Source organism: Podarcis bocagei (assembly GCF_964188305.1).
Source record: "Podarcis bocagei genome assembly, chromosome: 12".
NCBI lineage: Eukaryota > Metazoa > Chordata > Lepidosauria > Squamata > Lacertidae > Podarcis > Podarcis bocagei.
The window spans coordinates 51,003,527-51,031,364 of record NC_138137.1 but is presented as its reverse complement, the minus strand read 5'-3'; the positions used below and the strand labels follow the sequence as shown (position 1 = coordinate 51,031,364).

The 27,838-nt window shown below is 45.1% G+C and overlaps 1 protein-coding gene across 1 annotated transcript in view; it reads right to left on the bottom strand.

Annotated features, from left to right (window-relative positions):
• The window catches only part of PRKAG2 (protein kinase AMP-activated non-catalytic subunit gamma 2), a 205,445-nt gene that overhangs the window by 128,346 nt on the left and 49,261 nt on the right, over positions 1-27,838 (bottom strand). Inside the window, exon 2 of the mRNA XM_081163991.1 lies at positions 2,618-2,689. Coding sequence (XP_081020117.1) covers positions 2,618-2,689 — 72 coding nt within the window. The remainder of the gene's footprint in view (positions 1-2,617; positions 2,690-27,838) is intronic.

Here is a 27,838-nt window from a genome sequence, read left to right as displayed (position 1 = left end):
AGGGGACGACAGAGGACGAGATGGTTGGATAGTGTCTTCGAAGCTACCAGCATGAGTTTGACCAAACTGTGGGAGGCAGTGGAAGACAGAAGTGCCTGGCGTGCTCTGGTCCATGGGGTCACGAAGAGTCGGACACGACGAAACGACTAAACAACAACAACATTCTCCGTCAGGAAGCTTCTCTCGTGTTTGATCTCGCCACACACATAGACGTCATATGTACATCTGTCACCTTGAGCCAACTTCACTGCCTCAACCGACCTCACAGGATTGTCGTAAAAAAAAAAGTGTGAGGGAAGGGATCATGCGCAACACTTTCCGCAGATAAATGAAACAAAACGAAAGTTTTAGCAGCAAGCTAAAACTGCCAGCCGGCAGTTAAGTCTGGAGGAGCAACAGAACCTTGTGTTATAACCACCATTTTAAAACTCCCAGCAAAGCTAAAAATGTCACAAGCTGGGCTGGGGAGGAAGGAATGAGTCAATCAGTATTTGCAATAGGTCTTCCCCAGGAGGTACAAATGCAATCTCATCTGCCTACAGAAACACTCTCACCAAGTGACACCTAATTTACCCCTCAGGTCTGAAAGTTACAGGCATACCTCCGAAATATTGCAGGTTCGGTTCCAGGCTCCCACAATAAAGCAAATATCGCAATAAAGCAAGTCACACACATTTTTGGGGTGTGAATATATAAGTTCTGTTTACACTATGCTGTAGTCCATAGATAGGCAAATTAAGGCCCAGGGGCCGGGGCCAGCACAATCGCCTTCTAAATCCGGATCACGGATGGTCCGGGAATCAGCGTGTTTTTACATGAATAGAATGTGTCCTTTTACTTAAAATGCATCTCTGGGTTATTTGTGGGGCCTGCCTGGTGTTTTTACATGAGTAGACTGTGTCCTTTTATTTAAAATGCATCTCTGGGTTATTTGTGGGGCATAGGAATACATTCATTATTATTTTTCAAAATATAGTCCAGCCCCCCACAGGGTCTGAGGGACAGTGGACCGGCCCCCTGCTGAAAAAGTTGGCTGACCCCTGCTATAGTCTATTAAGCCAGGCGCCCTAACCAGCTCGACTCCTGCAGCAGAAGTGTGGGTCTTTCTCCCCCTGGAAGCAGCTGGGCCGCCTGCAGCTGTGCCCATGTCCTCATAAGGAGCAGTATCTGCGAAGCACAATAAAACTGCATGTGCAAGATTGAATCACACACTTTCCAATCTTTTGCAGAAAATTATATTTTCATCTGCAGACGAGAAGCAATAATTCCTCATCGCTGATGGTAGTGGCGGCGACCCCAAAACAATTAAAGTGCTGTAATGTAGCTTCACTTAAGAACCATTTTTTTCTTCTCAGGCAATCAGATTCTACACTCCTAAAGTGTGTCGTGCTTAATGCTTCATTGTGAAAGGTGTGAGTCAGCTCCGCAGAATTTAAAATGGATCTCTGCTTACTAAGGCAAAGGGTTTTGTGAAACGTTAACAGCCAGAAAGACGTGTTCCTGGCATTTTTCTTGAAGCTGTCCCAAGAGGTGAAATATCGCAAGAGTAGCAGACTTTAACAACAAAGCTCTTTCCCTGTCCTTTCTGCACAAGGGGAGGCAAAAGAGGAAATAATAGCTTGCTCCTGATTTGCTGGAAAACAGTGAATTCTGCAAACCATGGTTTGCCCCATTCAGACACAAAAATAATATTTGGCAACAATTCAGTACTGAATTGGCAGTGTGCAGAGAGAAGGACATCATATCCCCAAGGTTTAGCATTGCATCTGAATGCAATGCACTGTCTGTGTTTGAGCTATGTTTTGGGCTGCCTGGCAGTTGCATTTCTTACCTTCTAAACCACTTTGAGTGGGCTTTTGCCTCTCCTGGAGGGACTTTAGCTTGCTAAAGGGTCTGTTCACACGTCCAAGGTGAAAAAGTTATAGCAAGGCCACGCCTCCATTTTCCTCGCACAGCAAGCTAGTCCTGTGCAAGCGCCTCCCGTGGAACCAGATCCACAGGTCAGGATAAGAGTGCCATAAAGGTAAAGGTAACGGGACCCCTGACCATTAGGTCCAGTTGTGGCTGACTCTGGGGTTGCGGCGCTCATCTCGTTTTACTGGCCGAGGGAGCCGGCGTACAGCTTCCGGGTCATGTGGCCAGCAGGACTAATCTGCTTCTGGTGAACCAGAGCAGCACACGGAAACGCCATTTACCTTCCCTCTGGAGTGGTACCTATTTATCTACTTGCACTTTGACGTGCTTTTGAACTGCTAGGTTGGCAGGAGCTGGGACCGAGCAACGGGAGCTCACCCCGTCGCGGGGATTTGAACCGCCAACCTTCTGATCGGCAAGTCCTAGGCTCTGTGGTTTAACCCATAGCGCCACCCGTGTCCCAAGGGTGCCATAGAAGAGGCCTTCTCCCAAGACCACTTGACCACATCATCAACACGGAGGGGACAAAGGGACCTTGCAGCAACTTCCACTTAAAAATACTCAGCTGAATCAGCCATTTCTGGACAAATCAACATGGCCGACGTGAACTCAGTGAAACAGGTCTCTGAATTCTGGGAAGATTGATGGAAGCACCACCAGTTTTCACTAGCAAGAGATAGAAAGAAGACTCAGAAAGTCCTACCTTCCGTGAGGCATGCTTCTCTGCACTGTCCACGTCTCCATCCAAGAATGGCATGGCAAATGAGCTGAGATCCTAGGAGAAAAGGAAAAAGGAAAATTATAGTCTTTCAATTAAAGTTTCTAAAGGGCACACAGACTAGAATAGAAATGCAATACGTCATATGTAAAAGGAAGCTTCAGAAGTCATTTTATAAAATGGAAAGCAGTTCTGGGATGGTTAATGCTGAGTGGTGTAGTGATGTGGGGGTCGCTCAACTTATTTGCTGGCTATTTATTCACTTCTTTGAGCAGTTTCACCCTTCCACTGTACAGTCCCAGGTAATGTTTGCCTTCCCAAAGAGGCATTTGGCCTGCTATTCTATTCCTACTTACCTGAGAGGAGGGATGTCAGAGAATTCCACTGAAAATAGAAATGTGAGCGGAAATGGCCAACGTTCATTTTATTCATCCCACTCCTCCAACAGAACTCAATCCAGCCAATACAATCAGTATTTGCTGCAGTTGTTGCTTTCAGTCTGTAAATGGTACATAATGGATCACGTGTCAATTCCCCACCAGCTCACATTGCACTGAAATGAACCGGGTGGAATACTGTAATGGCAACGCAACTCATGTACTGAATTACGTATATTACATAAGCTATGCAGTTTTGCCACAGCAAACAGCAAGACAAAAAACACTGTGTGAAAGACGAACTGCAGCAGAAGGGAAACAGTGCTTCATGGGCAGAACAAAAAAACGATGCCTCCTTACTTCTGTGGTTGAGAGTAAGACCCACTGAACACAGTGGATCTGATTTCAGCACTGCTGGAAACAATTTTGTGAAGAACTATGCCTCATGTGGAACATAGGAACCGCCCAGTTGAATTAGGCCAAAAGGCAAATTTATTCCAGCAATTTGTTTTCACTGTAGCCAAGCAGGACTTGAGTGCAACAGCAGTCCTCTGCTCAAAAGAGTCCCCCCAGGATGCAGCTTTTCATTGAAAAAACGATGACAGATGTTGGTGCTTAAATAATAATGATAATAATAATGTAATATATATGCTGCTCATCTGCCTGCCCTTGCCTCTCTCCACCTGGCTTGGGGCGTGGCCTGACAGGATTCACAAGGACTGCGGCTACTGCTCACAGAGCGGGCTCCTCTTTTAAATTGTTTTTAATTTCTATCCGTATTGTTTTAAATGAGACCATCTTGGCTGTGAGCCCTGGAAGACCTGCACCTTGCCTTGTTGGCCTTTTCCCATCTGGTCTGGGAGAGTGGAGTGCTGACTGACTCCAACTACAAAAGCTGAGGCTGTTGAACGGATTCCTGGGCTTGAGTATTGTTTACAGGCGGTTGAGAGAGCTTGTTGCTGTTACTGATATTATTGTTGTATCTTTAGTTTTAGATCTTATGATTTACGTGGAAATTGTTTCCATTTGGTTGTGTACTTTTTGATGTGTTTTATTTATTGTTGATGAATTCTGTTATGTTTGTAATTGTGTAAATCTTGTCATGTTGTAAGCCGCATTGAGCATAGTTATGGTCCATATAACTATGTAAAGGCGGCATACAATAAAATGATGATGATGATGATCTGACTGGGTTGCCCCAGCCGCTCTAGGCAACTTCCAACAAATCAAAACACAGTAAGACATCCAACATTTAAAACTTCCCCACACAGCGCTGTCTTCAGATGTCTTCTAAAAATCAGATAGTTGTTGATCTCCTTGACATCTGATGGGAGGGCGTTCCACAGGGTGGGCACCACCACCGAGAAGGCCTTCTGCCTGGTTCCTTGTAACTTCACTTCTTGCAGCGAGGGAACTGCCAGAAGGCCCTCGGAGCCGGACCTGAATGATGCGGGTCTTTGTATGTAATGTGTTACATATATATAAGGGGAGCAGGTGGCGCTGTGGTTTAAACCACTGAGCCTCTTGGGCTTGCCGATTGGAATCCGTGTGACCTGGGTGAGCTCCCGTTGCTCTGCCCCAGTTTCTGCCAACCTAGCAGTTCAAAAGCATACCAGTGCAAGTAGATAAATAGGTACTAGTGCTTTTTCCTAAAAAAATGTTTAGGGTACTCTCATTTTGACTCAAGAAAACCACCATTTTATACTTCAAATTGGGGAAAATAAATACAGTAAAAGGACAAAAGTACAAAGATTCACAAAATGTTTAGGGGTATGCATACCCCTGTGTGTCCCCCCCCCCAAAAAAGCAGTGGGTACCGCTGCGGTGGGAGAGTAAATGGCATTTCCATGCGCTCTGGTTTCTGTCACAGTGTGTTCCATTGTGCCAGAAGCAGTTTAGTCATGCTGGCCACATGACCCGGAAAGCTGTCTGCGGACAAACGTCGGCTCCCTCAGCCTGAAGTGAGATGAGCACCGCAACCCCATAGCTGCCTTTGACTGGACTTAACCACCCAAGGGTCCTTTACCTTTACCCTTTTTTACTTATTTATCTATTTTCATCACACTTTTCTATATAAAATACCCAAAACATCAAACAAAACTAAAACAACTAGATCATAAAATGGATTAACTATGATCCAAACAGACATAAACTATTTTCCAAAATATATAATAGGTGAATCAGCTGTCACATAGAATCTCCAAGGAAATGAGATGCTAAGAGCATTTTTAGATGAAAACCTATTGTCTCAACAGTAAACCTAAGATGTGTGAATATGACAAGTATGTGTTTTTAATTGCAGGTGTCGGGGAGGAAGTCTTGTCACGAAGCCAAGATAGGGAGACGTGCCTTCCACTGTATTAAACAGGGGATTTGCCTGTGCAATGTGTTAAGGGACATTAATCAGATTGCCAACTTAAAGAACCAACAGGAACACGGGGAAATGGAGAGGGGAGAATTCTATACTCCTTTATTTTATTTACTGCATTATCGCCCTGCCTTTCTTCCATGGAGCTCAAGGTGGATTACAGTGGTACCTCAGGTTACATATGCTTCAGGTTACAGACTCTGCCGAACCAGAAATATTATCTCGGGTTAAGAACTTTGCTGCATGATAAGAACAGAAATTGTGCTCCGGCGGCGCGGCGGCAGCAGCAGGAGGCCCCATTAGCTAAAGTGGTGCTTCAGGTTAAGAACAGTTTCAGGTTAAGAACGGACCTCCAGAACGAATTAAGTACTTAACCTGAGGTACCACTGTAATATAATCACAGTAATGATTAAAAAAAACCACTGGTGATAGTAACACAAACCACCTGGCATTGGTGAACTTTATCTTATAATTCAGCAGTTTCATGCTAAAGTCTCCCTCTGAAGGTCTTCTGGTCAAGAATGATCACTTCAGCATCAGTAACCTGAGGTACCACTGTATATTGTTTTCCCCCTCCAAATTTCATCCCCACAACAAGCATGTGAGGTAGGCCAGGCCAAGAGCAAGTGACGTCACCCTGTGAGCTTCATGGCCAAGTGAGGATTCAAACCCTGGTCTCCTAGGTCTTAGTCCAACGCTCTAACCACTACACCACTGTGGCTCGCCAATTGTTTTTGTTTTTTTAAAAATAATTTTTATTGGTTTTTCACCTTTTATAAAAACATAACACACACAGAAGGGACAAGACAATAACATGTATAATTTCAGAAAATCCTACTTTCTTAACCTTGTTCCTTGACTTCCCCCCACCCCCCTTCATGCATCCCAATTCCCATAATTGTGTCAGCAAATTAAAATTTCTACTCTTAACCATCTTAATATTACCTCTTTTATAAAAAAAAAAAATAAGTTTTTTCTAAGTTGGACTCAAATTCCCTTCCATCGATTTCCCATTTTGTCTTAGATAAAAGTCGTATTAACTAAACCCAAAAGTCCTGAGTGTTTTTAAAGTTCTATTCTTCCCTCCCTCCCATCCCCGGTTTTCGTCCCTTCCCCAATACATGTCCAAATAACAGTTCTTAGCCTGGATTCCTCACGTCCGAGGCTTTCAAGTCTCTTTCAGTCCCTCTCCGCCGGTCTTGTTGGTAGTCCTTTATGTTGGTCGTCGAATCTCGAAGGAGTTCTGTCCCCATCAAACCAGGTTCTCTTCCCACAAGGACATTTGAAAACAACTGCTGCAAAAGTTCCGCAGGCCATGCATCTTCAGAGTCAGTGTGGAGGCCCCAATCATATTTCTTCTTTATTTTGAGTTCCTGTATTCCATATACTCCCGGGGCCTCCTCCTTCGTCTTTTGCATCTTTCGCAGATTTGTAGTCAATGTAATCCAAAAGTCTCCTTGCTTATATTCCACTGGTGTAAGCTTCTGGTTGGTACTTTCCATCTTTGCTTTCTCTTTTCCTTGTTTAGTCTCCTCCACTTCTTGAGTTATCATTTCCGATTCAGCTGCAGATTCTTTCTCATTCAGGTCCTCAATACATTCAGCAGAGCTGCTTGTTGCAGAGGTCAAGGTCATGAGTTGTTTATTCATAGCCAGACTCTGCTCTTGTAAGATTCCCACCAAATGAAACATTCTTTCAATTTCCACTAGTAACTTTCCATCCACAGCCATTGTAATGTCACAGAGTTCCCCCTAGAGGGAATCTGGTTACTTAATAATCTTTCTCCAATAATCCTCTGACTTGTTGTTGTTACTTTATTTCCAACAATTTTAGTTCAATTATAACTGATTTTAATCCAGAGGGATCTTAGATGACAATTTTTCAACTGTAAACTGTCCGTTTGACAGCTTTGACAGCTGTCAAACTCCGTATTCCTCTTCCACAAGCTCAAACACAGGACGCTCCCGGGCCCGGGAGGGGGGGTTGTATACAACAGAAAAGAAGCTTCTAAAATTCCACTCTTTCACTCCAGCTCAAAATTTCTTTTTGCCAAATCTTGGAAGTTAATGTCTTTTTTAACTCACCCCACAAAGGGTAGGCTCTCCAGCTTAGTTCTTCTATTGTTGCTTTAGATCGTCTGCAAGAGGGGGGGTGCGGACTTCCTTTTAGCACACCCCCCGGTCGTCTCGAATTCACAGGAAAATATTCTTAAAGTCCAATTCCATCTTACTCACGGGTTATTCTTTTTCAGTCCGAATTTCAAGGAAGGAAGTCAGCGCTCTCCAGTCATGGCTCGCGGCTCCGCTCAACCGAGGTAGCGATCGACTCTCAGCGCCACGCCACCCTCCGTACCCTCTCCGCAGCCTTTAAAAAGGCTCTTCGTGGGTCGGGGGGCGCTTAAGGCGCCCACTGAGTCTTCCAGTCCGCAGGCTTCAGCGCCTGCGGTTTCTAAGGGTCCCCGCGTCGCCGGCGCGGCAAGACCCGTCCTCAGTTGAGCCGATTCCCTCCGCAGCTCGGAGGGAATCCGCCATTTCCAGATCGCGCCAACCCGGAAGTCCGTGGCTCGCCAATTGTTTGTGAAAACGGAAATTTTTCTGAACATACTTGTTAAGACAGAATCATATAATCATTGAATAGTAGTGGTGGAAGGGACCCTGAGGGTCATCTAGTCCAACCCCCTGAAATGCAGGAATCTCAACTATAGCATCCATGGCATTAAAAAGCAAGGAAGGAGAGTCCACTGTCTCCAGGGGGAGTCAGTTCCACTGCCAATGAGCTCTTACTTTCAGAAACCTCTTCCTGAAGTTTTAGCCAGAATCTCCTTTCTTGTAACATGAAGCCATTGGTTTCAATTCTACCCTCCAGAACAAGGGGAGAAACAAGCGTATTCCATCTTCCTTGTGACAGCCCTTGAGATATTTGAAGATGGCTATTATATCTCCTCTCAGTCTCCTCTTTTCCAGGCTAAAGGTACCCAGCTCCTTCAACCATTCCTCATAAGTCTCATAAAAGTCTGAAGTAAAATCAGAAAACAGATAACATGGCTATCCTAGAGGGTTCAACGCTTTCCCCAACCCGGTGCCCTCCTGATGTTTTGAACTAAAACTCCATTCATCCCTGACCATTGGTCATGCTGGCTGGTTGGGATGAGAGATGTTGTTCAAAGCATGTATTTCACGATGGGCAGGTCCATATTGCATTCAGGAAGGTGATTAAAATTTACCTGGGGTCAACTTTTCCTTCACAGTTGTGAGACTGAATCCTTCAATGCTCTTCACTATTTTGGTTCCTTTTAGTCCCTAAAGCAGACAAAAGGTTCCTTGTGGCCCTTCTCCACTCTACACAACAACTCTCTCTTTTCCAGAAAAGGGAGAACAGGGGATCTAAATCTACTCCTGCTCTCTCACACATGAAACATGTTCTGCCCATCTTCTGAGTCAGTTAAAAGTAGCCCTGTTAATTCCAGCTCATTCTCTTTCTAGAAGGTTCTGGATTAGAATGCTCTCAAATGCAGAATGAGGGCAGGACCCTGATTTCCCTAGCAGCCTTTCTCTGCATACCCCAGTATCATATTCCCAAGGGTAACTCAATAAAACACAAACATTTGTTATACATAATATCACCGCTCGCAATCTTCAGACCTTGCAGGAAGCAGAAGATATTCAGAACAGAAGATTGCAATCGGTGCAACACTTCAAATTAAATTCAAAGGAGATGATCCCTTTGTGCCACCATTCAATATCTTTCCATTAGCAGGAGCTATGTTCTCGTTAAATTAATTAGCAATAATTAACAAAAGCCGGGGTAGCTAGGGTGGTATTTGCGCTGGTGATCAGACAGCTTTGAGTGATGCGAAGAAAATTACACTTATGAGACAAATATGCCCAAGTCATCTTTAATTAAGGAAAATAAACTGTAATTGCATCCCTGCCTCTGCTGCTTGCTCACTGCCGGATGGACTTTTGTGCTTATTAAACAATGTGCTGTTTTAGTATGTTGCTATGTATGGAAGTGGGGATGCGGGTGGCGCTGTGAGTTAAACCACAGAGCCTAGGACTTGCCAATCAGAAGGTCGGTGGTTCGAATCCCCGCGACGGGATGAGTGCCCGTTGCTCGGTCCCTGCTCCTGCCCACCTAGCAGTTCGAAAGCACGTCAAAGTGCAAGTAGATAAATAGGTACCGCTCCGGCGGGAAGGTAAATGGCGTTTTCGTGCGCTGCTCTGGTTCACCAGAAGAGGCTTAGTCATGCTGGCCACATGACCCGGAGTACACCGGCTCCCTTGGCCAATAAAGTGAGATGAGCACCACAACCCCAGAGTCGGCCACGACTGGACCTAATGGTCAGGGGTTCCTTTACCTTTACCTATGTATGGAAGTGAGAGCTGGACCCTAAAGAAGGCTGATCGCCGAAGAATGGATGCTTTTGAATTATGGTGCTGGAGGAGACTCCTGAGAGTCCCATGGACTGCAAGATGATCAAACCTATCCATTCTTAAGGAAATCAGCCCCGAGTGCTCACTGGAAGGACAGATCCTGAAGCTGAGGCTCCAATTCTTTGGCCACCTCGTGAGAAGAGAAGACTCCCTGGAAAAGACCCTGATGTTGGGAAAGATGGAGGGCACAAGGAGAAGGGGACGACAGAGGACAAGATGGCTGGACAATGTTCTCGAAACTACCAGCATGAGTTTGACCAAACTGCGGGAGGCAGTGGAAGACAGGAGTGCCTGGCGTGCTCTGGTCCACGGGGTCACAAAGAGTTGGACACGACTAAACGACAACAAATTTAGCAAACATGTGCTGAGAATGAGCACAGATGAAGAGGAGATAGCGTTGCATGAACCCTAGGTTCAAATCTCCTCCTAGGGCTGGGTTCAGATCCTTTCTCAGGTGCACGAAAGGATTTGTGCCCAGCCAAAGTACAACGCTCTATCCTCTACCCTGCAACCTTTTCGTGTTAAATGCCACCTTCTCTGTTGGATTAATCTGCTTCTCAATAGCCCACTGTGCTCAGTAACTCACATGTGTCCGCCAGTGAGTGATGGCCACTATTGAAGAACACTTTCCAACCTGCAACCTCTTCAATTCGGGACAAATAATGGTCACTGACGGGGAATTATTGGAGCCGCATGAGATGCAGAAAGAGAGAGAGCAATTCAGGCAAGTGAGAGCATCAGAGGGATTCAAGTCAGATTTCTTTCAAGTGATTATTTTTGCTTAAGGACCTAAAAGAATAAATCAGTAATGCTAATCTCAAATTCTTGGCATCTCAGACAAACCTAAATTAGGTGATCCAGTAGCCTTTTACATCTTAAGCCCCAAATCTGGAAAGCACCAGAGGTACCCAGAAAAGGGCATATTTTCCAACATTTCCAAAAAAGGGAAGCAACAATTTCAAACACAAATGCCCTATGAAACCTACAAATGTCCTATGAAAACTGTTTTGCCTTGGGAAGTATCCACAGGCAAAGTTGTGGCTTGGTGAAGCAGGGAAGGAGGTCAGCCACCCATGACAGTCCCAACTCTCCTGCTCTCTCATACCAGATTTCAAAGCTGAAGCTTCAAGAGCCATGAGGTTCCAGAGATTGCCTCGTACAAAGAGAGAAAAGCCTGGAGATGTGGGTCCAGTGTGGTGTAGTAGTTAAGAGCGGTAGTCTCGTAATCTGGGGAACCGGGTTCGATTCCCTGCTCCTCCACATGCAGCTGCTGGGTGACCTTGGGCCAGTCACACTTCTCTGAAGTCTCTCAGCCCCACTCACCCCACAGAGGGTTTGTTGTGGGGGAGGAAGGGAAAGGAGAATGTTAGCCGCTTTGAGACTCCTTGTTGTTGTTGTTTAGTCGTTTAGTTGTGTCCGACTCTTCGTGACCCCATGGACCAGAGCACGCCAGGCACTCCTGACTTCCACTGCCTCCTGCAGTTTGGTCAAACTCATGCTGGTAGCTTCGAAGACACTATCCAACCATCTTGTCCTCTGTCGTCCCCTTCTCCTTGTGCTCTCCATCTTTCCCAACATCAGGGTCTTTTCCAGGGAGTCTTCTCTTCTCATGAGGTGGCCAAAGTATTGGAGCCTCAGCTTCACGATCTGTCCTTCCAGTGAGCACTCAGGACTGATTTCCTTAAGAATGGAGAGGTTTGATCTTCTTGCAGTCTATGGGACTCTCAAGAGTCTCCTCCAGCACCATAATTCAAAAGCATCAATTCTTCGGCGATCAGCCTTCTTTATGGTCCAGCTCTCACTTCCATACATCACTACTGGGAAAACCATAGCTTTAACTATACGGACCTTTGTTGGCAAGGTGATGTCTCTACTTTTTAAGATGCTGTCTAGGTTTGTCATTGCTTTCCTCCCAAGAAGCAGGCGTCTCTTAATTTCGTGGCTGCTGTCACCATCTGCAGTGGTGAGACTCCTTAGGGTAGTGATAAAGCGGGATATCAAATCCAAACTCTTCTTCTTCTTCTCCTTCTTCTTCTTCTTCTTCTTCTTCTTCTTCTTCTTCTTCTTCTTCTTCCCCACCAACCCATAGTTTCCCCTGTGCACAGCTCCTTAGACACCAAACGGTAGAGCTCCCCTCAAAACTGAGTATGAGCAGAAGCTACTTGATATATAAGCTTGGCCCACCATATCTGAATAACACATAGTGAAGGCCACAGACAAGTATCTGCGGGTCACGCAGAGAGGAATCCCTACACCCTGCTGTTAAAATGCAGAATCAGAGTTTGTGAAAACCCATTTGTTTCTTCTGGTTTATAGCGATGATTTAATTCAAGGCTCAAACATTGGTTCATTCTCTTGGCTTTGACGTTCTGCACACTTCACCAAGGGTGTGTGTGTGTGTGTGTGTGTGTGTGTGTGTTTTCTCTTGAAAGAGTGACAAGCTAAACTGTCAGGTGCCAGAACTGGGGTGGCTGGCTTTCAACGTGACTCCAAAAGAGTGGGTGGTAACAGATGCAGAGCGGTACATTCACACAACCCGGGAAGCAGTGCAGCCTTCATCGATCTCTGATCCTTCAGGAGGCAAACACAGGAAGAGCTACAACAGGAGAATGGATGGGAGGAGTACCAAATCAAATCAAGCAAAAAGAAACCCGAGAACTTGATATTTTTTTTAAAAAAATAATCTGCTGATTTGGTTTTTGTGAATAATAATTATAATAATTTACTTATACCCTTTCCACCTGACTGGGCTGCCCCAGCCACTGAGAAAGTTATTGTTTGTGCAAGTAGGCTGCACATTAAAACTGTATGGATTTGTCTATGCTATTTACCAGCTGCCTCTTATTCATACTTTGCTTTCATTTCTGAAAAGAAACTGGCCCCAAGGTCTACATTAAAAGGATTTATAAAGCTGCCACATTTCTAAATCTTTACGTTGTATAATGTAATTCTATTTGCGACTAGTGGGACTTGAGGTTCTTTGCTTTTTGTAGTTCTTTTGCGCTCAGAATTATGAAGTCCTCCTGTTGCGGATAGAACATTCGTCACAAACAGCAGATGGACACCTACAGGATAAATAGAACAGGATTTTTTGTACTGCTTTTCAACAGGAGATAATGATAAAAGATGCCTGGATCTTTTTGTGTTCCCTGCGCAATGTGGGGCCCGCACAGTTATGAAACTTCTGCTTCAAAGCACAATCCGTTTGCTTCCGCTTTCCTGGGATTATGCTGCATTGAACACAGTGGGGCTTGCTTCTGAGTAGACGTGCTTAGGCTTGCATTGTACATTCCTGTGTTCAGATCAGTGAACGGCCTGGGAGCTATGGCATTGCAGACCTGATGACTGCCCCCTGAATGTACTATTCATCATTTATTGGATTTAAATCCCACATTTCTCCAATGGAACTCACGGCTGAATGCATGGGGTCCCCATCACGTCTCTCATCCAGGCAGGGTCCAGACTCTTAATCTCAAGGTTGTTGGTTCGAGCCCCACACTGAGCAAAATTTTCCCGCATTGCAGGGGGTTGGACTGGGGGCCCTCAGGCCCCTTCCAACTAGTCTATGATTCAGCAAGATGGCTGCAGCCCATGCCCCATTGTTATGTTTGTATTTTAATATCACTGAAAATCACTGAATGCTAGCATTCGATTGACCTGGAGTACTGTGTCCAGTTCTGGGCACCACAATTCAAGAAGGACACTGACAAACTGGAACGTGTCCAGAGGAGGGCAACCAAAATGGTCAAAGGCCTGGAAACGATGCCTTATGAGGAACGGCTAAGGGAGCTGGGCATGTTTAGCCTGGAGAAGAGGAGGTTAAGGGGTGATATGATAGCCATGTTCAAATATATAAAAGGATGTCACATAGAGGAGGGAGAAAGGTTGTTTTCTGCTGCTCCAGAGAAGCGGACACGAAGCAATAGATCCAAACTACAAGAAAGAAGATTCCACCTAAACATTAAGAAGAACTTCCTGACAGTAAGAGCTGTTTGACAGTGGAATTTGCTGCCAAGGAGTGTGGTGGAGTCTCCTTCTTTGGAGGTCTTTAAGCAGAGGCTTGACAACCATATGTCAGGAGTGCTCTGATGGTGTTTCCTGCTTGGCAGGGGGTTGGACTCGATGGCCCTTGTGGTCTATTCCAACTCTATGATTCTATGACGTTGGAGAGAGACTGAGTTGAGAAATAAGACCAAGGGTACATATTGATATAGGAATGTATTAGATAAAATGTAAAGCAATATACAATAATAAGAGTACTTTCATTTGTAAAAAAAGGAATATACAACGGGATAGACAGGAAGTCCAAAGTGCTGGTACATATATGATTTTGGAATAGTTTTTGTCCTTGTTTTTTTCTTTAGGTATATACTTTGTACACAACTTTGTATATGAACTTTGTAGAGTGGTACTTCTGGTTGCGAACGGGATCCGTTCCAGAGTCCCGTTCGCAACATGAACAGAACGCAACCCGCTTCTGCGCGTGTCGCGATTCACTGCGTCTGCGCATGCACGAGCTGCGAAACCTTTCGGGTACTTCCAGGTTGCCGTGGGACGCAACCTGAAAAAATGTGTCATGAAGCAAACGCAACACAAGGTATGACTGTACACATGCTGAAAATTATATTATAATAAGCCTTGTAAAACAAAACAAAACCCTGTACTCATTCAATCGGTGAAGTGTCTAGCATGCAAAGAAAGTAGACAAAACCCATCTTTGCATCCCAGCGCCATGTTAGCAACTGGAACTAAACTCTGCCTTCTAGAAAACCACAGACCATAAGGTTTCATGCTAGGCACAGAGCGTCTTGCAACTGTCATGCTCTGTGCTCAGGCAAGGGAGAACACAGGCTGGGTACCAGGCAGACAGAAGCAACGCTAAGTAGAGAAAGACTCAAACTGAATGCAGGCCTTCAGGCTATCTTCCAGGAACCCAAAACCTTTACGTTGCCCCCGCAGGGAACAAACTGAGCTCCAGCCCTATGTAGCCCTGTGTGCACAGCTGCTTCCAAATAGTGAGTTCTGCCCAAACCAGAAGACACTCCTTCACTTACAGAGGCACAGCCCTCTCCATTGGTCTCCTACTGTGATGGAGTGCAAGAGTCTCTGCCTGCACCCTTGTCCTCCATGAAGTTTCCAGAGTCTGAAGATGGCAGGGCCACATCCTCTGGCCAGGGGGACACATGCGTCACAGAGTGGCAAGGCTTCCAGGGTGTGACGCATGTGCCCTTCCCTTTCTGTTTTGGAGTCTTCCATCACCTGAAGGAGACTCCTGGCCCCTGACAGTAACCTTCTCTGGACCAGGAAGTTGAAAGCACCGCATAAATGCGGCGCCACAGCGGCAATCAGTTCTGCCTTTAAATTTTGTTCTATGCCGTTGTCCCAATCACGTAAAAACGTACAAAATCTCAAAAACGCAAGCAGAGCAAAGGCCACACTTCCACCTCTCGGCAGTTTAGGAAAACAGCTGTTCTTCCTGCTTGCTCTGTGCATTCTTTTTGGTTAATAACCATGAGTAATTCTCATGAGCAAAGAGATCAGCTGGCACGCAAGGATATTAAAGCCTGAAGATTACCGTTATTATCAATTGTTTACACAGTGCTTTTGATTCGCAAACATCTTTCGAATCCTTGATTTGGTTCATCTTCACAACAGCTCTGCATACAGGGAAGCCATTGTCATTTCCATTGTTTCGCAGAGATTGGCAGCTCAGGTTGGTGGAAGAGTCGTCTCTGGTCAAGGTTATTCAGGAGAACAACATTCACCATGCACTCAAAACCTTCGGTGTGTTCCTAGTACTATACAGAGCATAAGAGACAATTGCACTATAGTCAAAATGTTAACTGTCCATGTTTTTGACAGATAAGCAAGTGGGGTGAGCGAGAGAAACACGGGTACGTGATGGATGTTCAGCCACAGTGATGACTTCTACCCTTTCTCACGACAACTAATGTGATGTAATTTACTATACGGTAAAAACTGGGAGGGGTGGCTAACACCCCAGAGGACAGGATCACACTTCAAAACGACCTTGGCAGATTAGAAAACTGGGCCAAAACAAACAAGATGAATTTTAACAGGGAGAAATGTAAAGTATTGCACTTGGGCAAAAAAAATGAGAGGCACAAATACAAGATGGGTGACACCTGGCTTGAGAGCAGTACATGTGAAAAGGATCTAGGAGTCTTGGTTGACCACAAACTTGACATGAGCCAACAGTGTGACGCGGCAGCTAAAAAAGCCAATGCAATTCTGGGCCTCATCAATAGGAGTATAGCATCTAGATCAAGGGAAGTAATAGTGCCACTGTATTCTGCTCTGGTCAGACCTCACCTGGAGTACTGTGTCCAGTTCTGGGCACCACAATTCAAGAAGGACACTGACAAACTGGAACGTGTCCAGAGGAGGGCAACCAAAATGGTCAAAGGCCTGGAAACGATGCCTTATGAGGAACGGCTAAGGGAGCTGGGCATGTTTAGCCTGGAGAAGAGGAGGCTAAGGGGTGATATGATAGCCATGTTCAAATATATAAAAGGATGTCACATAGAGGAGGGAGAAAGGTTGTTTTCTGCTGCTCCAGAGAAGCGGACACGGAGCAATGGAGCCAAACTACAAGAAAGAAGAATCCACCTAAACATTAGGAAGAACTTCCTGACAGTAAGAGCTGTTTGACAGTGGAATTTGCTGCCAAGGAATTTGGTGGAGTCTCCTTCTTTGGAGGTCTTTAAGCAGAGGCTTGACAACCATATGTCAGGAGTGCTCTGATGGTGTTTCCTGCTTGGCAGGGGGTTGAACTCGATGGCCCTTGTGGTCTCTTCCAACTCTATGATTCTATGATTCTATTCTATGATTCTATGAAAAAAAACAGCATTAAATACAACAGATACTAATATGTATAAAATAAAGTAAAATAAATGGTAAATAAACAAAATTGAAGACTTAGGAATTTAAAAGAGGAACAGAAAGTCTATGTAGACCCAATAGGGTCAATTTTTCTGAGAAAATGTCTGAGGTTTTTCTTTTTTTCACCCTTCCACTTTGCAGAATTTCCCCAGGATATTCTCCATCTTTTTTTCGGTGTGTGTGAGATGGCTGCCATCCCTCACTTTCCCTCCAGTGCTGTGGAAAGATGGTAGATCTGGGGCAAGATGGGAGATACAAAATGGTGGCCAGACTTGATGTTGTTGCCACTTGCCGTGGCAGTGGCAGCAATAACAACAAAAACTCCAAACTTAGGAAAACGAAAAATAGCTGTCCTGTTCTCACAGTTAATGGTGAACTCCACCCCAGGAAACAATTAGAGAACTTCTATTCCCCTTGGAGAAATTTGGTGAAATGATGTGTCGTCCTTCCCACCTGTACTCATCCCTTTTCTCCACCCACAATTAGGGTGGGAAAACTCACGAGTCCACAAAGAGCTCTAATATTTCCAGATGTATATTCTTTGTGCATCTCAGCATGTTGGGGGGGGGGATGCTACGCTGCTTCAATTCTAGAGTCTGTCCATGATTAGTGTCAAGCTTTGTTAAGATGGAGGCAGATGAAACTGAATTTAAAAAGACAAAACTGTGAATACATTATTATTTTTTTGTACCAGACTGTTCTGGAGACACAACCTGTTCTTATCAAAACATCTTTCGTGTTATGCAGCTAAAATGAGATGTTCGGGAGTTGGCGGAAGTAAATTTGAGAGATTATTCCTTGTATTATTATTTTTTAAAAAATAAAGTATGTGTCAAGAGTAAGTCTCTGGAGAACAGCAGGCAGAACGTGGCAGGTCACAACTTGTATTGCATTTCTTTCATTTTCAGAGAGACAACTCACAGGATTCCTGGGCAGCTACCTGGGTCTCAGTAGCCTGGCAAGGCCTATTGTAAACACCTGTCCCTGGGTCTCTGCTTTGAAATATGTATGCTGGTGCTTTTATCAGTCCCAGGCAGTTGATGTACTGAAACTCTGAGGCACTGGTGGAAGTAAAAATGGCAGCTTCCAGATGCACACCCAGATAGGAGGGATCCCACTTACATAGAAGAGAGACTACTGAAAGGCACTTGGCTGAGGAAGAGACTCAACAAAGAGAAGTTTGCAGCAGGGGCTGAAACCTTAAACTGGTCTGGTTAATGTCCACAGCAATGTGTTGTGAGATGACTCACTTGGAGTCCACATCCCATAGCCCCAAGATGCTCTGTGTTTGCTCAGGAAAGTGGATGAGTACAGTAGAAGACAAACTCTATGATAGAGGAGTATTCTCATCCCTGCTACCTGATCCTTTTAACTAGAGCAGTGGTTCCCAGTTAGTTAAATTCTGTGGACCCCGTTTTTCAAAAGCCAAGCCCTAGATCCCCTACTTTTGAAATTTGTTATATCACTATGATAGTTTTTATGTTAATGGTGCCACAGACCACCAGTTGGGAACCACTGGGCTAGAGCTATCAGGGGATTGAAACTGGGGTGTCCTGCGTACAAAGTATGAGCTTGGCCACTGGGCTATAGTCCCTTCCCAAGACAGAAGATCATTTGCCAGCCTCACACTCCAAATCAACAACCATGATGCAGACTACAATGCACAGAGCTGCATTGCTGACTACAGCAAGGAACAAGTATGACATCTTATGAAGGATGGCAGCTTTGATTCATTACAAAGCTGACCTAGCTCTAAAAATCAATAGGAAACATGGCCACATTTGTTTGCTCAGGGAAACTGAGCAATGCTGTCCTAGCAAGATTAAATGCCGATCCAAACTCTGAAGTTTGTGGCATCTGGTTCTGACAATGGCTAAGAAAAAGAAACAAATTCAATTGGTAGAAAGGAGCTCATATGATTATATTCAGGAAAATGGAGACAGATAGCAAAGTATGTTTATCCACCAGTCTTCCTGGAAGGTATGTCATTAGACTTGCAATCCTGTCAAGTAATTTTTTCAGTCCCACCATGACAGAGATGAAAAAGTGAAATTAGGGAATGAGCATCAGGAATGCTTTTTTTCAACTAGCGTCCTACAAAAACAAAATGCTGCAGTAAGTTTTAAGAATGGAGCAGGACCTTTATAGTGAGGGCACCTCTACTGTGAAATCCTCTCCAAAAGGAGACTAGCACAGCCCCCTCCTACATCAACCTTCTCCATGCATTTAGATCTTCAGATGAGGTCCTTTTTCCATCCGTAGATGAGTTGTGTTATGCATTTACACAGGAGAGAGCCGCCTTGATGGTGGGGCTTCAGCTCTGGAATACCCTCCAGAAGGAAGGAAGACGGGGGCCAACATTATATTCTTTTCAGTGCCGGGTTAAGACCGTTTTATTTTCTGTGGCTTTTAAAATCTACTGTATTGGTTTAGCTGATTACACAGTTTCTCACCGATTATGATTTTGGGTTTTATCGCTGGTTTTAATATAATAACAATAACAACAATAATAATAATATTTATGTATATGCCACCGATCTACAAACAAAATCTATGGGCATTGCCAATACTCTTGCCTCAAACATGGGGACATCAAAACTAGGCCTTTGGTGCCCCCTCCTCTCACAGTTAACAGCCTGTTGTATTATAAAATTATAAAGACTGACTGTGCTGCAAAAGATTAAGGTTTCTCCACTACTAACAGTCTGTTTCCAACCAGATGCTTCTGGTAAAACTGCAAGTGGAACAAGATGGAGGAAGAGGAAGCCAACTCCACTCTCCCGGCTTGGCTCCAGCATCTGAGGGTGGAGGTTAGCTTAGATTTCCAAGCAAACAACCTCCCCTTCCGGAATGTCTTTCTAATCTAATCTAGCTCCCCAAGGAACAAATGATTGGGAACAATTTATTGCAACATGGACCTACATAACAGATTATGGAAATAACACTACTGTACACATACCACCTCTAATTACACAATACAAAGTACAGACGGACATTCTAGGATAGGCAAGCTAGGATAGCTCAGTTGGTTAGAGCATGGTGCTGATAAGGCCAAGGTTACAGGTTCGATCCCCGTAAGGGACAGCTGCATATTCCAGCACCTTTCTAATCCTGCTCAGTTTTATCTCTTGATAATTTTGGTGTTTTTTACAATCATACCTCGGGTTGTGAATGTGATCTGTGCGGGAGGCACGTTCGCAACCCACGGCGTTCTCAGCCTGAAGCGCATGATGCAATTCAAAAGCGCATGATGCAATTCTGCGCATGCGTGTGATGTCATTTTGTGTTTCTGCGCATGCGCGAGCGCCGAAACCCAGAAGTAACCCATTACGGTACTTTCGGGTTCCGCGCGGTCTGCAACCCGCAGCGTTCGTAACCCGAGGTATGACTGTATCTTGCTTTCATTCAGGGATTTTATTAAATGTATTTTTATTACCTTTATGCAAACCACTTTCAAAAATTTATCTTGTGGGCAATTCCCGCTGAATTTAATAGGCTCCCACACAGGACTGCGGCCTAATACCCACTTCCTAGGACTGAGCCCATAAACTCAACAGGTCTTACTCCGAGTAAACATACACAGGGCTACACTCTTCCAGTCTTGCAAGGCTGAGCTCCTTGCAGGGGACCTACTCTTTGACAGGCATGCTTTGCTAAAGGTCAGATGCAAATCCTTGAAGATGAGAAACGTCAAACAAGAGTATAAGAAACGAAGTTGGCTGTTCCGTTTTACTGTGTGCCTTGGCATTCTTAAGAGGAGTCCTGCAGGATCAGGTCAGCATCTTGTTCTTACAGTGGCCACCCAGATTCACATGGGAAGCCTACAGGCAGGACATGAGAGCAACTGGATCCTCTTAGGTGTTTTTAAATATACAGTGGTACCTTGGTTTACGAACTTAATCCGTTCCGGAAGTCCATTCTTAAACCAAAGCGTTCTTAAACAAAGGCGTGCTTTCCCATAGCAGTGGGGAACTCAATTTACAAACGGAACACACTCAACAGGAAGCGAAACATGTTCTTATTCCAAGGCAAAGTTCACACACCAAAACACCTACTTCTGGGTTTGCAGTGTTCTTAATCCAAGTTTGTTCTTAAATCAAGGCACCATGGTATTATAAAGTGCTCTGACCAAACACAAATGAACATACAATGTGCTGAAAGGGCATGATGGGGCTCAATTTCAGAAGTTAAGCAGTTCTGAGCTTGGCCAATATATAAAGGGAAGATCACCTGGGAATGTCCTGCATGTTCCACTTGATGCTATCTGGTAGTATAGCAGAAAATTTAAAAAGCTGCTTAGCTCCACATGTTGCTTTGAAATGGCACGCTGGCCTTCAGAGTCAACAGACCAAAGCAATGAAGAACACCAGGGAAAAGCAAGTCCCTTTTTGACTCCACACAGGACGTGAGGCAAAATGTACCATTTTCTCCCACCTCTCCCCACTGCCCCAAGGTTATAACACAACATTGTTGTTAAGCCTACTACATTCCAGTGTTTTATACGATATCCTACCATTCCACCACCACAAAGACAAACAACCTTATTTATTATTGTTTTGCGTGTGGTAAAACACAACTGCAGCGCCAGACTGCTTAGCAGGGCCAGAAAAAAACCCTGTTAAGGCTTTTACATTGCTTGTATGCCATTAAACCTGAGACTTCTGCTTTGCAAACTCTGCCTACCCTCTCAGTCTGGATCAGGCATAGGCAAACTCGGCCCTCCAGATGTTTTGGGACTACAACTCCCATCATCCCTAGCTAACAGGACCAGTGATCAGGGATGATGGGAGTTGTAGTGCCAAATATCTGGAGGGCTGGGTTTGCCTATGCCTGGTCTGGATTCTCCAAGGTGAGGGAATAGTGTTGGGATTGCAACTGGACTTCTCTGCGACCCATCCCCTCTGCAGGGAGGTGGGACCAATTCGGATGGTCCGCCCCCGCCACCTAATGGATCCAAATTGTTTCCAGAGAGTGGTAGGGGATGCATTATCCCATGTTGATGGCCTTTCAGCCGATTCCCTGGTGGCCCGCTGGAATGTGGAGTTAACCAGGGCTATTGACTGTTTGGCTCCGAAGCGCCCTCTCCGATTGCATGGAGCCCGGACAGCCCCGTGGTTTTCCACGGATCTGAGGGCAATGAAACAATCGTTGAGACGGCTAGAGCGCCGGTGGCGGATAACTCATTCCGAATCTGACCGGACACAGGTTAGAGCTCAACGTCGAGCCTACCAAGTGGCGATAGCGACGGCGAAGAAGAATTTCTTCACCGCCTCTATTGCATCTGCAGAAAACAGCAGCAGGAGACTTTTTCAGGTGGTTCACAATTTAGCGGAACCACCTGCAACATCGGGGCCCAGTACGGGCCACATGTTCTCCTGCAATGATTTTGCAAAGTTTTTTGCAGATAAAATCGCCCAGATTCGGGAAGAAGTAGACTCCACCGTGGGAGCAGGGCCGGGGCGGGAGAGTGCTAGAGTTCTGTCTAGTCAAGTTGAGTGGGATCAATTTCAATCTGTTACCTCCGAGGATGTGGACAGGCTGCTTGGACGAGTGAAACCAACCACCTGTCTCCTGGATCCTTGCCCATCCTGGCTTATAAAAGCTAGCCGGGAAGGACTGGGCGATGGGCTTCGTGGGGTGGTGAATGCTTCCCTCCGTGAGGGAGCCTTCCCAGACCCGCTGAAAGAGGCGGTTATTAAACCGCTTCTTAAAAAACCATCTTTAGATGCGGCCACGATGGCCAACTATCGCCCAGTCTCAAATCTTCCATTCTTGGGCAAGGTGATTGAGCGAGCGGTTGCCGAACAACTCCAGGCACGCCTGGAAGAAGCGGACCATTTGGATCCCTTCCAGTCGGGATTCAGGCCTCATCATGGGACTGAAACTGCCTTGGTCGCACTGGTTGATGATCTCCGGCGGGCTAGGGACAAAGGTGAGAGCTGTTTCCTAGTTCTGCTGGATCTCTCAGCGGCGTTTGATACCATCGACCATAGCATCCTTCTGGACCGTCTTGAGGGGCTGGGAGCTGGGGGCACTGTTATACAGTGGTTCCGCTCCTTCCTCCTGGGCCGTGTTCAGAAAGTGGTGGTGGGGGATGAGTGTTCAGACCCTTGGGCCCTCACTTGTGGGGTGCCTCAGGGTTCTGTCCTCTCCCCCATGCTTTTTAACATCTATATGAAGCCGCTGGGAGAGATCATCAGGAGGTTTGGGCTGGGTGTTCATCAGTATGCGGATGACACCCAGCTCTACCTCTCTTTTAAATCAGAACCAGTGAAGGCGGTGAAGGTCCTGTGTGAGTGTCTGGAGGCGGTTGGAGGATGGATGGCGGCTAACAGATTGAGGTTGAATCCTGACAAGACAGAAGTACTGTTTTTGGGGGACAGGAGGCGGGCAGGTGTGGAGGATTCCCTGGTCCTGAATGGGGTAACTGTGCCCCTGAAGGACCAGGTGCGCAGCCTGGGAGTCATTTTGGACTCACAGCTGTCCATGGAGGCACAGGTCAAATCTGTGTCCAGGGCAGCTGTTTACCAGCTCCATCTGGTACGTAGGCTGAGACCCTATCTGCCTGTGGACTGTCTCGCCAGAGTGGTGCATGCTCTGGTTATCTCCCGCTTGGACTACTGCAATGCGCTCTACGTGGGGCTACCTTTGAAGGTGACGCGGAAACTACAACTAATCCAGAATGCGGCAGCTAGACTGGTGACTGGGAGCGGCCGCCGAGACCATATAACACCGGTCTTGAAAGACCTGCATTGGCTCCCAGTACGTTTCCGAGCACAATTCAAAGTGTTGGTGCTGACCTTTAAAGCCCTAAACGGCCTCGGTCCAGTATACCTGAAGGAGCGTCTCCACCCCCATCAGTCTGCCCGGACGCTGAGGTCCAGCGCCGAGGGCCTTCTGGCGGTTCCCTCACTGCGAGAAGCAAAGCTACAGGGAACCAGGCAGAGGGCCTTCTCGGTAGTGGCGCCCGCCCTGTGGAACGCCCTTCCAGCAGATGTCAAAGCGATAAACAACTACCTGACATTCAGGAGACATCTTAAGGCAGCCCTGTTCAGGGAAGTTTTTAACGTGTGACATTTTACTGTATTTTTGGTTTTATGGAAGCCGCCCAGAGTGGCTGGGGAGGCCCAGCCAGATGGGCGGGGTATAAATAATAAATTATTATTATTATATTATTATTATTTACTTCTCAAAACTGATTGACTATCATTTTCTATTCCTGCAAGGGGGGGGGAGAGCTTTAATTACCAATTTTAATTACCAATTCCCCTAAATGTGCCCCCAGATTTCACTAATTTTAATACGAGTTAATTTTAACACAAGTGCACGTTCCAATCTTTCACAGAAGGTATTTGAAATATCGAGTATTTTACACGGAGTACTCTAACCACAGTAGATATTTAAGATGCTAGCCCTGTATGAGGTTTTCCAAAACCCTTCATATAATTTAAGTGATTAAAAAAATGGGGATATAGAAGAATTGCATATTTTAATATTTTTTCAACAATATTATTAATCATTCTCCAGTATATTCTTGCTGTGCTATGGCGTTCTCAGCAAATACGTTGAAGATACCTGGTTTTGTTTCTGACATTTTCTACATTATCTGAATAGTTCTCATTTATTCTCTTTATTGCAATGGGTGTTATGAACCATCTTGCATATAACTCTTCCACATGACAGTTCTCTGCCACGCTCAGAGAGAATTTATGGTCTTTGTTGCAAAGACTTTCCAATGTCTCCATAGAAATGTCCCCCCCTCCCCCTTATATATTATTCCCATTTTAGCATAATTTTATTCTGCTCCAGCTCTGCTTCATACTTTCACAATAGTTTATAATATTTTGATTATGGCTGGGCGACATCAGCTATTCAGCATCGTGGTGTATCGCCAGCCCAACATTGTGGTTTGGTGATATAACGCCAATACAGCTTGTTTCTCCCTCTGCGTCGTATGAGGGCAGAGTGGGATGTTGGTTTCACTCAGTAATATATCTCTGGTGAAACCACCGCCTCTCCTAGCAGCGCCCGCTGGAGGAAGGAACTTTTAACTAAGTGAAATAAACATCGTGGTCTGCTCCTCATACCAGTCTTGGGCAATATATCAATATATTCCCCAGGCCTAATGTTGATGTTCTTGTTATTTTCTGTTGTTTGCAGAACATGGAATGCGTATCGGGCAAAAACCAATTAAAATCTTCTCCAGAAAACATACACAATTTCCTCGCGTCCCCTCCCCCTTTAGAATGATTTCAGTGTTTGTTTGTTTCAAGAAAGGAAATACGAGAGGAAATCGATAACTAAAACCTTCTCCCACCACCACAGGAAGAGAAACTGACACTGGTGCATTCGAGAAAGGCTACTCAAAAGGCAAATCAGAGACTGTTCTTCACTTTCCCCACAACTTGGATCAACGGGAAGTCATACACAGGCGTAGAACAGGTGAAAGGTGGTTTTCAATTAGCGTTAGAAAATTTCTGAGTGGACGTTACAGAAGGATCTCACTCACAGGAAAAGGTACTAACAGATATTAGCAGAAATGACTGGCAGAATCCGAGACCAGGGAAAAGAGACAGCGGAAGAAGATTGGAAGAAATTTAAGAACTATCTTAAGAAATACTGTAAAATTTATGAATTTTAGAATAATGTGGTTTTTAAAATCAAATGGAGTACAGCTGTAAAGATTAAGTGAAAGGAAAGTAAGGATGATAATTAGATTAAGGGTGAGGATTTGCTGAACTAAATTTTTGAAATGGGAATGCAGAAAGGGGAGGTATGAGGAGGTCGGTGAAATAAGTTTTAAGATAATAAGGTATTGAAACTATACTTGTTCTTTTATATGTTATTTTTGTTTGTGTTTGTGTGTATTGATATGTTTGTTATAATTTGTAAAATCCTAATAAATATTTATTTTAAAAAAGGTACTAACAGATATTATAGCTGTATGCTGCTTCAACCAGGCTTTCGGCTAACATCCTACATCATTTTAAATGTGTTTGTGGGAGAGGGGGTTGTTGCTTTGTTTTGTGCTTGTTCTTGTTTTTATTATGCATTTTGTGTTTTTGTCTTGTATTTGTATGCTGTGAACCACCTGGAGATCTACGGATGCAGGATGGTATATAAATTTAATGCATAATAATAATAATAACTCAAATGCTGTATGGAACCTGCATTTTAATTCCTCTTCCTACTAATGGAAGAAATAACAATGCTCTATTTGCACTGGGGCCATTTCCAGACCGTCACTGCTTTCGGGTGGGACTCAATCACATACTCATGTTGCGCCGTTAAAGTGGATTTGGAGGTCTTGCGCAACAAATATCCCTCAAATACCAAACATTTTTTTGCAATAAGGAAAGAGATGGGGAAATGTGCTAGAAAATGCAGGATAATACTTGCTTGGTGCAATGCCATCTAAAAACCAAATCATAATGAATAATCATTAAATAACCAATGCTGTCTAATCATCCAGCAATCAAATCAGATCAGGAAGAATGCTCAATAAATAGCAGGTGTAACCAAACATCCCTGCAAACCGCTCAGGGTCATCGGGAAGTGACGTAAGTGTAGAAGCAACCCATAGGCTGAAGGCAAAGTGAAGATGGGCCTTGCTTTGCCCATCTGCCAGAGGTAGAACAGCAGCCTTGATTCTGCCAACCACCTTTGTCCAGTCCACAGGTCCTATTTGCCAGGGCCTAATGGCCGGGCAAGGGAAGCGGGTAGCGCTGTGGGTTAAACCACAGAGCCTAGGGCTTACGGATCAGAAGGTTGGCGGTTCGAAACCCTGTGACAGGGTGAGCTCCCATTGCTCGGTCCCTGCTCCTGCCAACCTAGCAGTTCGAAAGCACGTCAAAGTGCAAGTAGATAAATAGGTACCGCTCCGGCAGGAAGGTAAACGGTGTTTCCTTGCACTGCTCTGGTTTCCCCAGAAGTGGCTTAGCCATGCTGGCCACATGACCCAGAAGCTGTACGCCGGCTCCCTCGGCCAGTAAAGCGAGATGAGTGCCGCAACCCCAGAGTCGGCCACGACTGGACCTAATGGTCAGGGGTCCCTTTACCTTTAATGGCGGGGCACAGGGAGATCAACTGCTCCCCTGAACTTCCACAGCTGCCCTGACTCTGCCAACCGTCCCAGACAGCAAGCATAGCGTCCATCTTCACCGCCAGGTGAGGAAGGGAAGGAAGATGCCCACCTGGCATCACCCACCTGCCAGAACTTCAGCAACTGCCTTGAGTCATGGCAAAAAGGAAGCAACACACGAAAATGCATCAAGTGCCCGTGGCTTCTGCACAAAAGCTGTGTTAAAATGCTTTAATTTAAGGAAGAAATCACCTCCAGCAAACAATCTGACAAGCTGAGTATGTGATACATGGGGGGACAAATCAAACCTTTGATTTGTCCAATGCCTTCTGATTAGCTGTAGGTACAGGGCAGCTCAAAGGAAGCCCATTTTCACACGGAACACATTGTATCAATTGGTTCTTTGAAGCCGGGGGCAATGTGTTTGGCTTTCCTGCTGCAACATAAGCTTCTGTTCGCAGGATTTGAGTGCTTTGAGATTTACGTGCCTGTGGTTTACAGGCCGGACACAAACCGAAAGTTGCCCAAACTGTGAATCTTTATAAAAGCCAACATTTTTGTTAGATCTCAAACTGGAAAAATATATCTCTCTCTATATTTTTAAAAGCACCATCAACAGCAATGTTTGCAACTAATAAGCCAAGATACATGCATGTGTGTGTGTGTGTGTGTGTGTGTGTGTGTATTAGGAAGCTAAGATTGCTTCTACCAGACAAGCAGAAGACAGACACTGCAGGGTACAGAGAACAGATGGTTAAGCATGCATTCAGCAAATTCTCACCCACACCCCTTGCACTCCACTGAATATCTAATCTTTCTCTGCAAATTGCTAAGGAGAAAAAAGTTGTGGTTGAAAAATACCCTGAAAGGAGAACATGATCTACAACCTTTCATTTTGTTGTAATCAGGGGAAAAGCGTCGCTGTGTCAGTTTATACATGCAGAACAGACAAAACACATCCACTCAGTAAAATACACAAGGACTATTTCTATTCAGCTAAACAAATTTCTCTCCCCTTTCTCCCAGCCTTGGTCTTGCACTGAT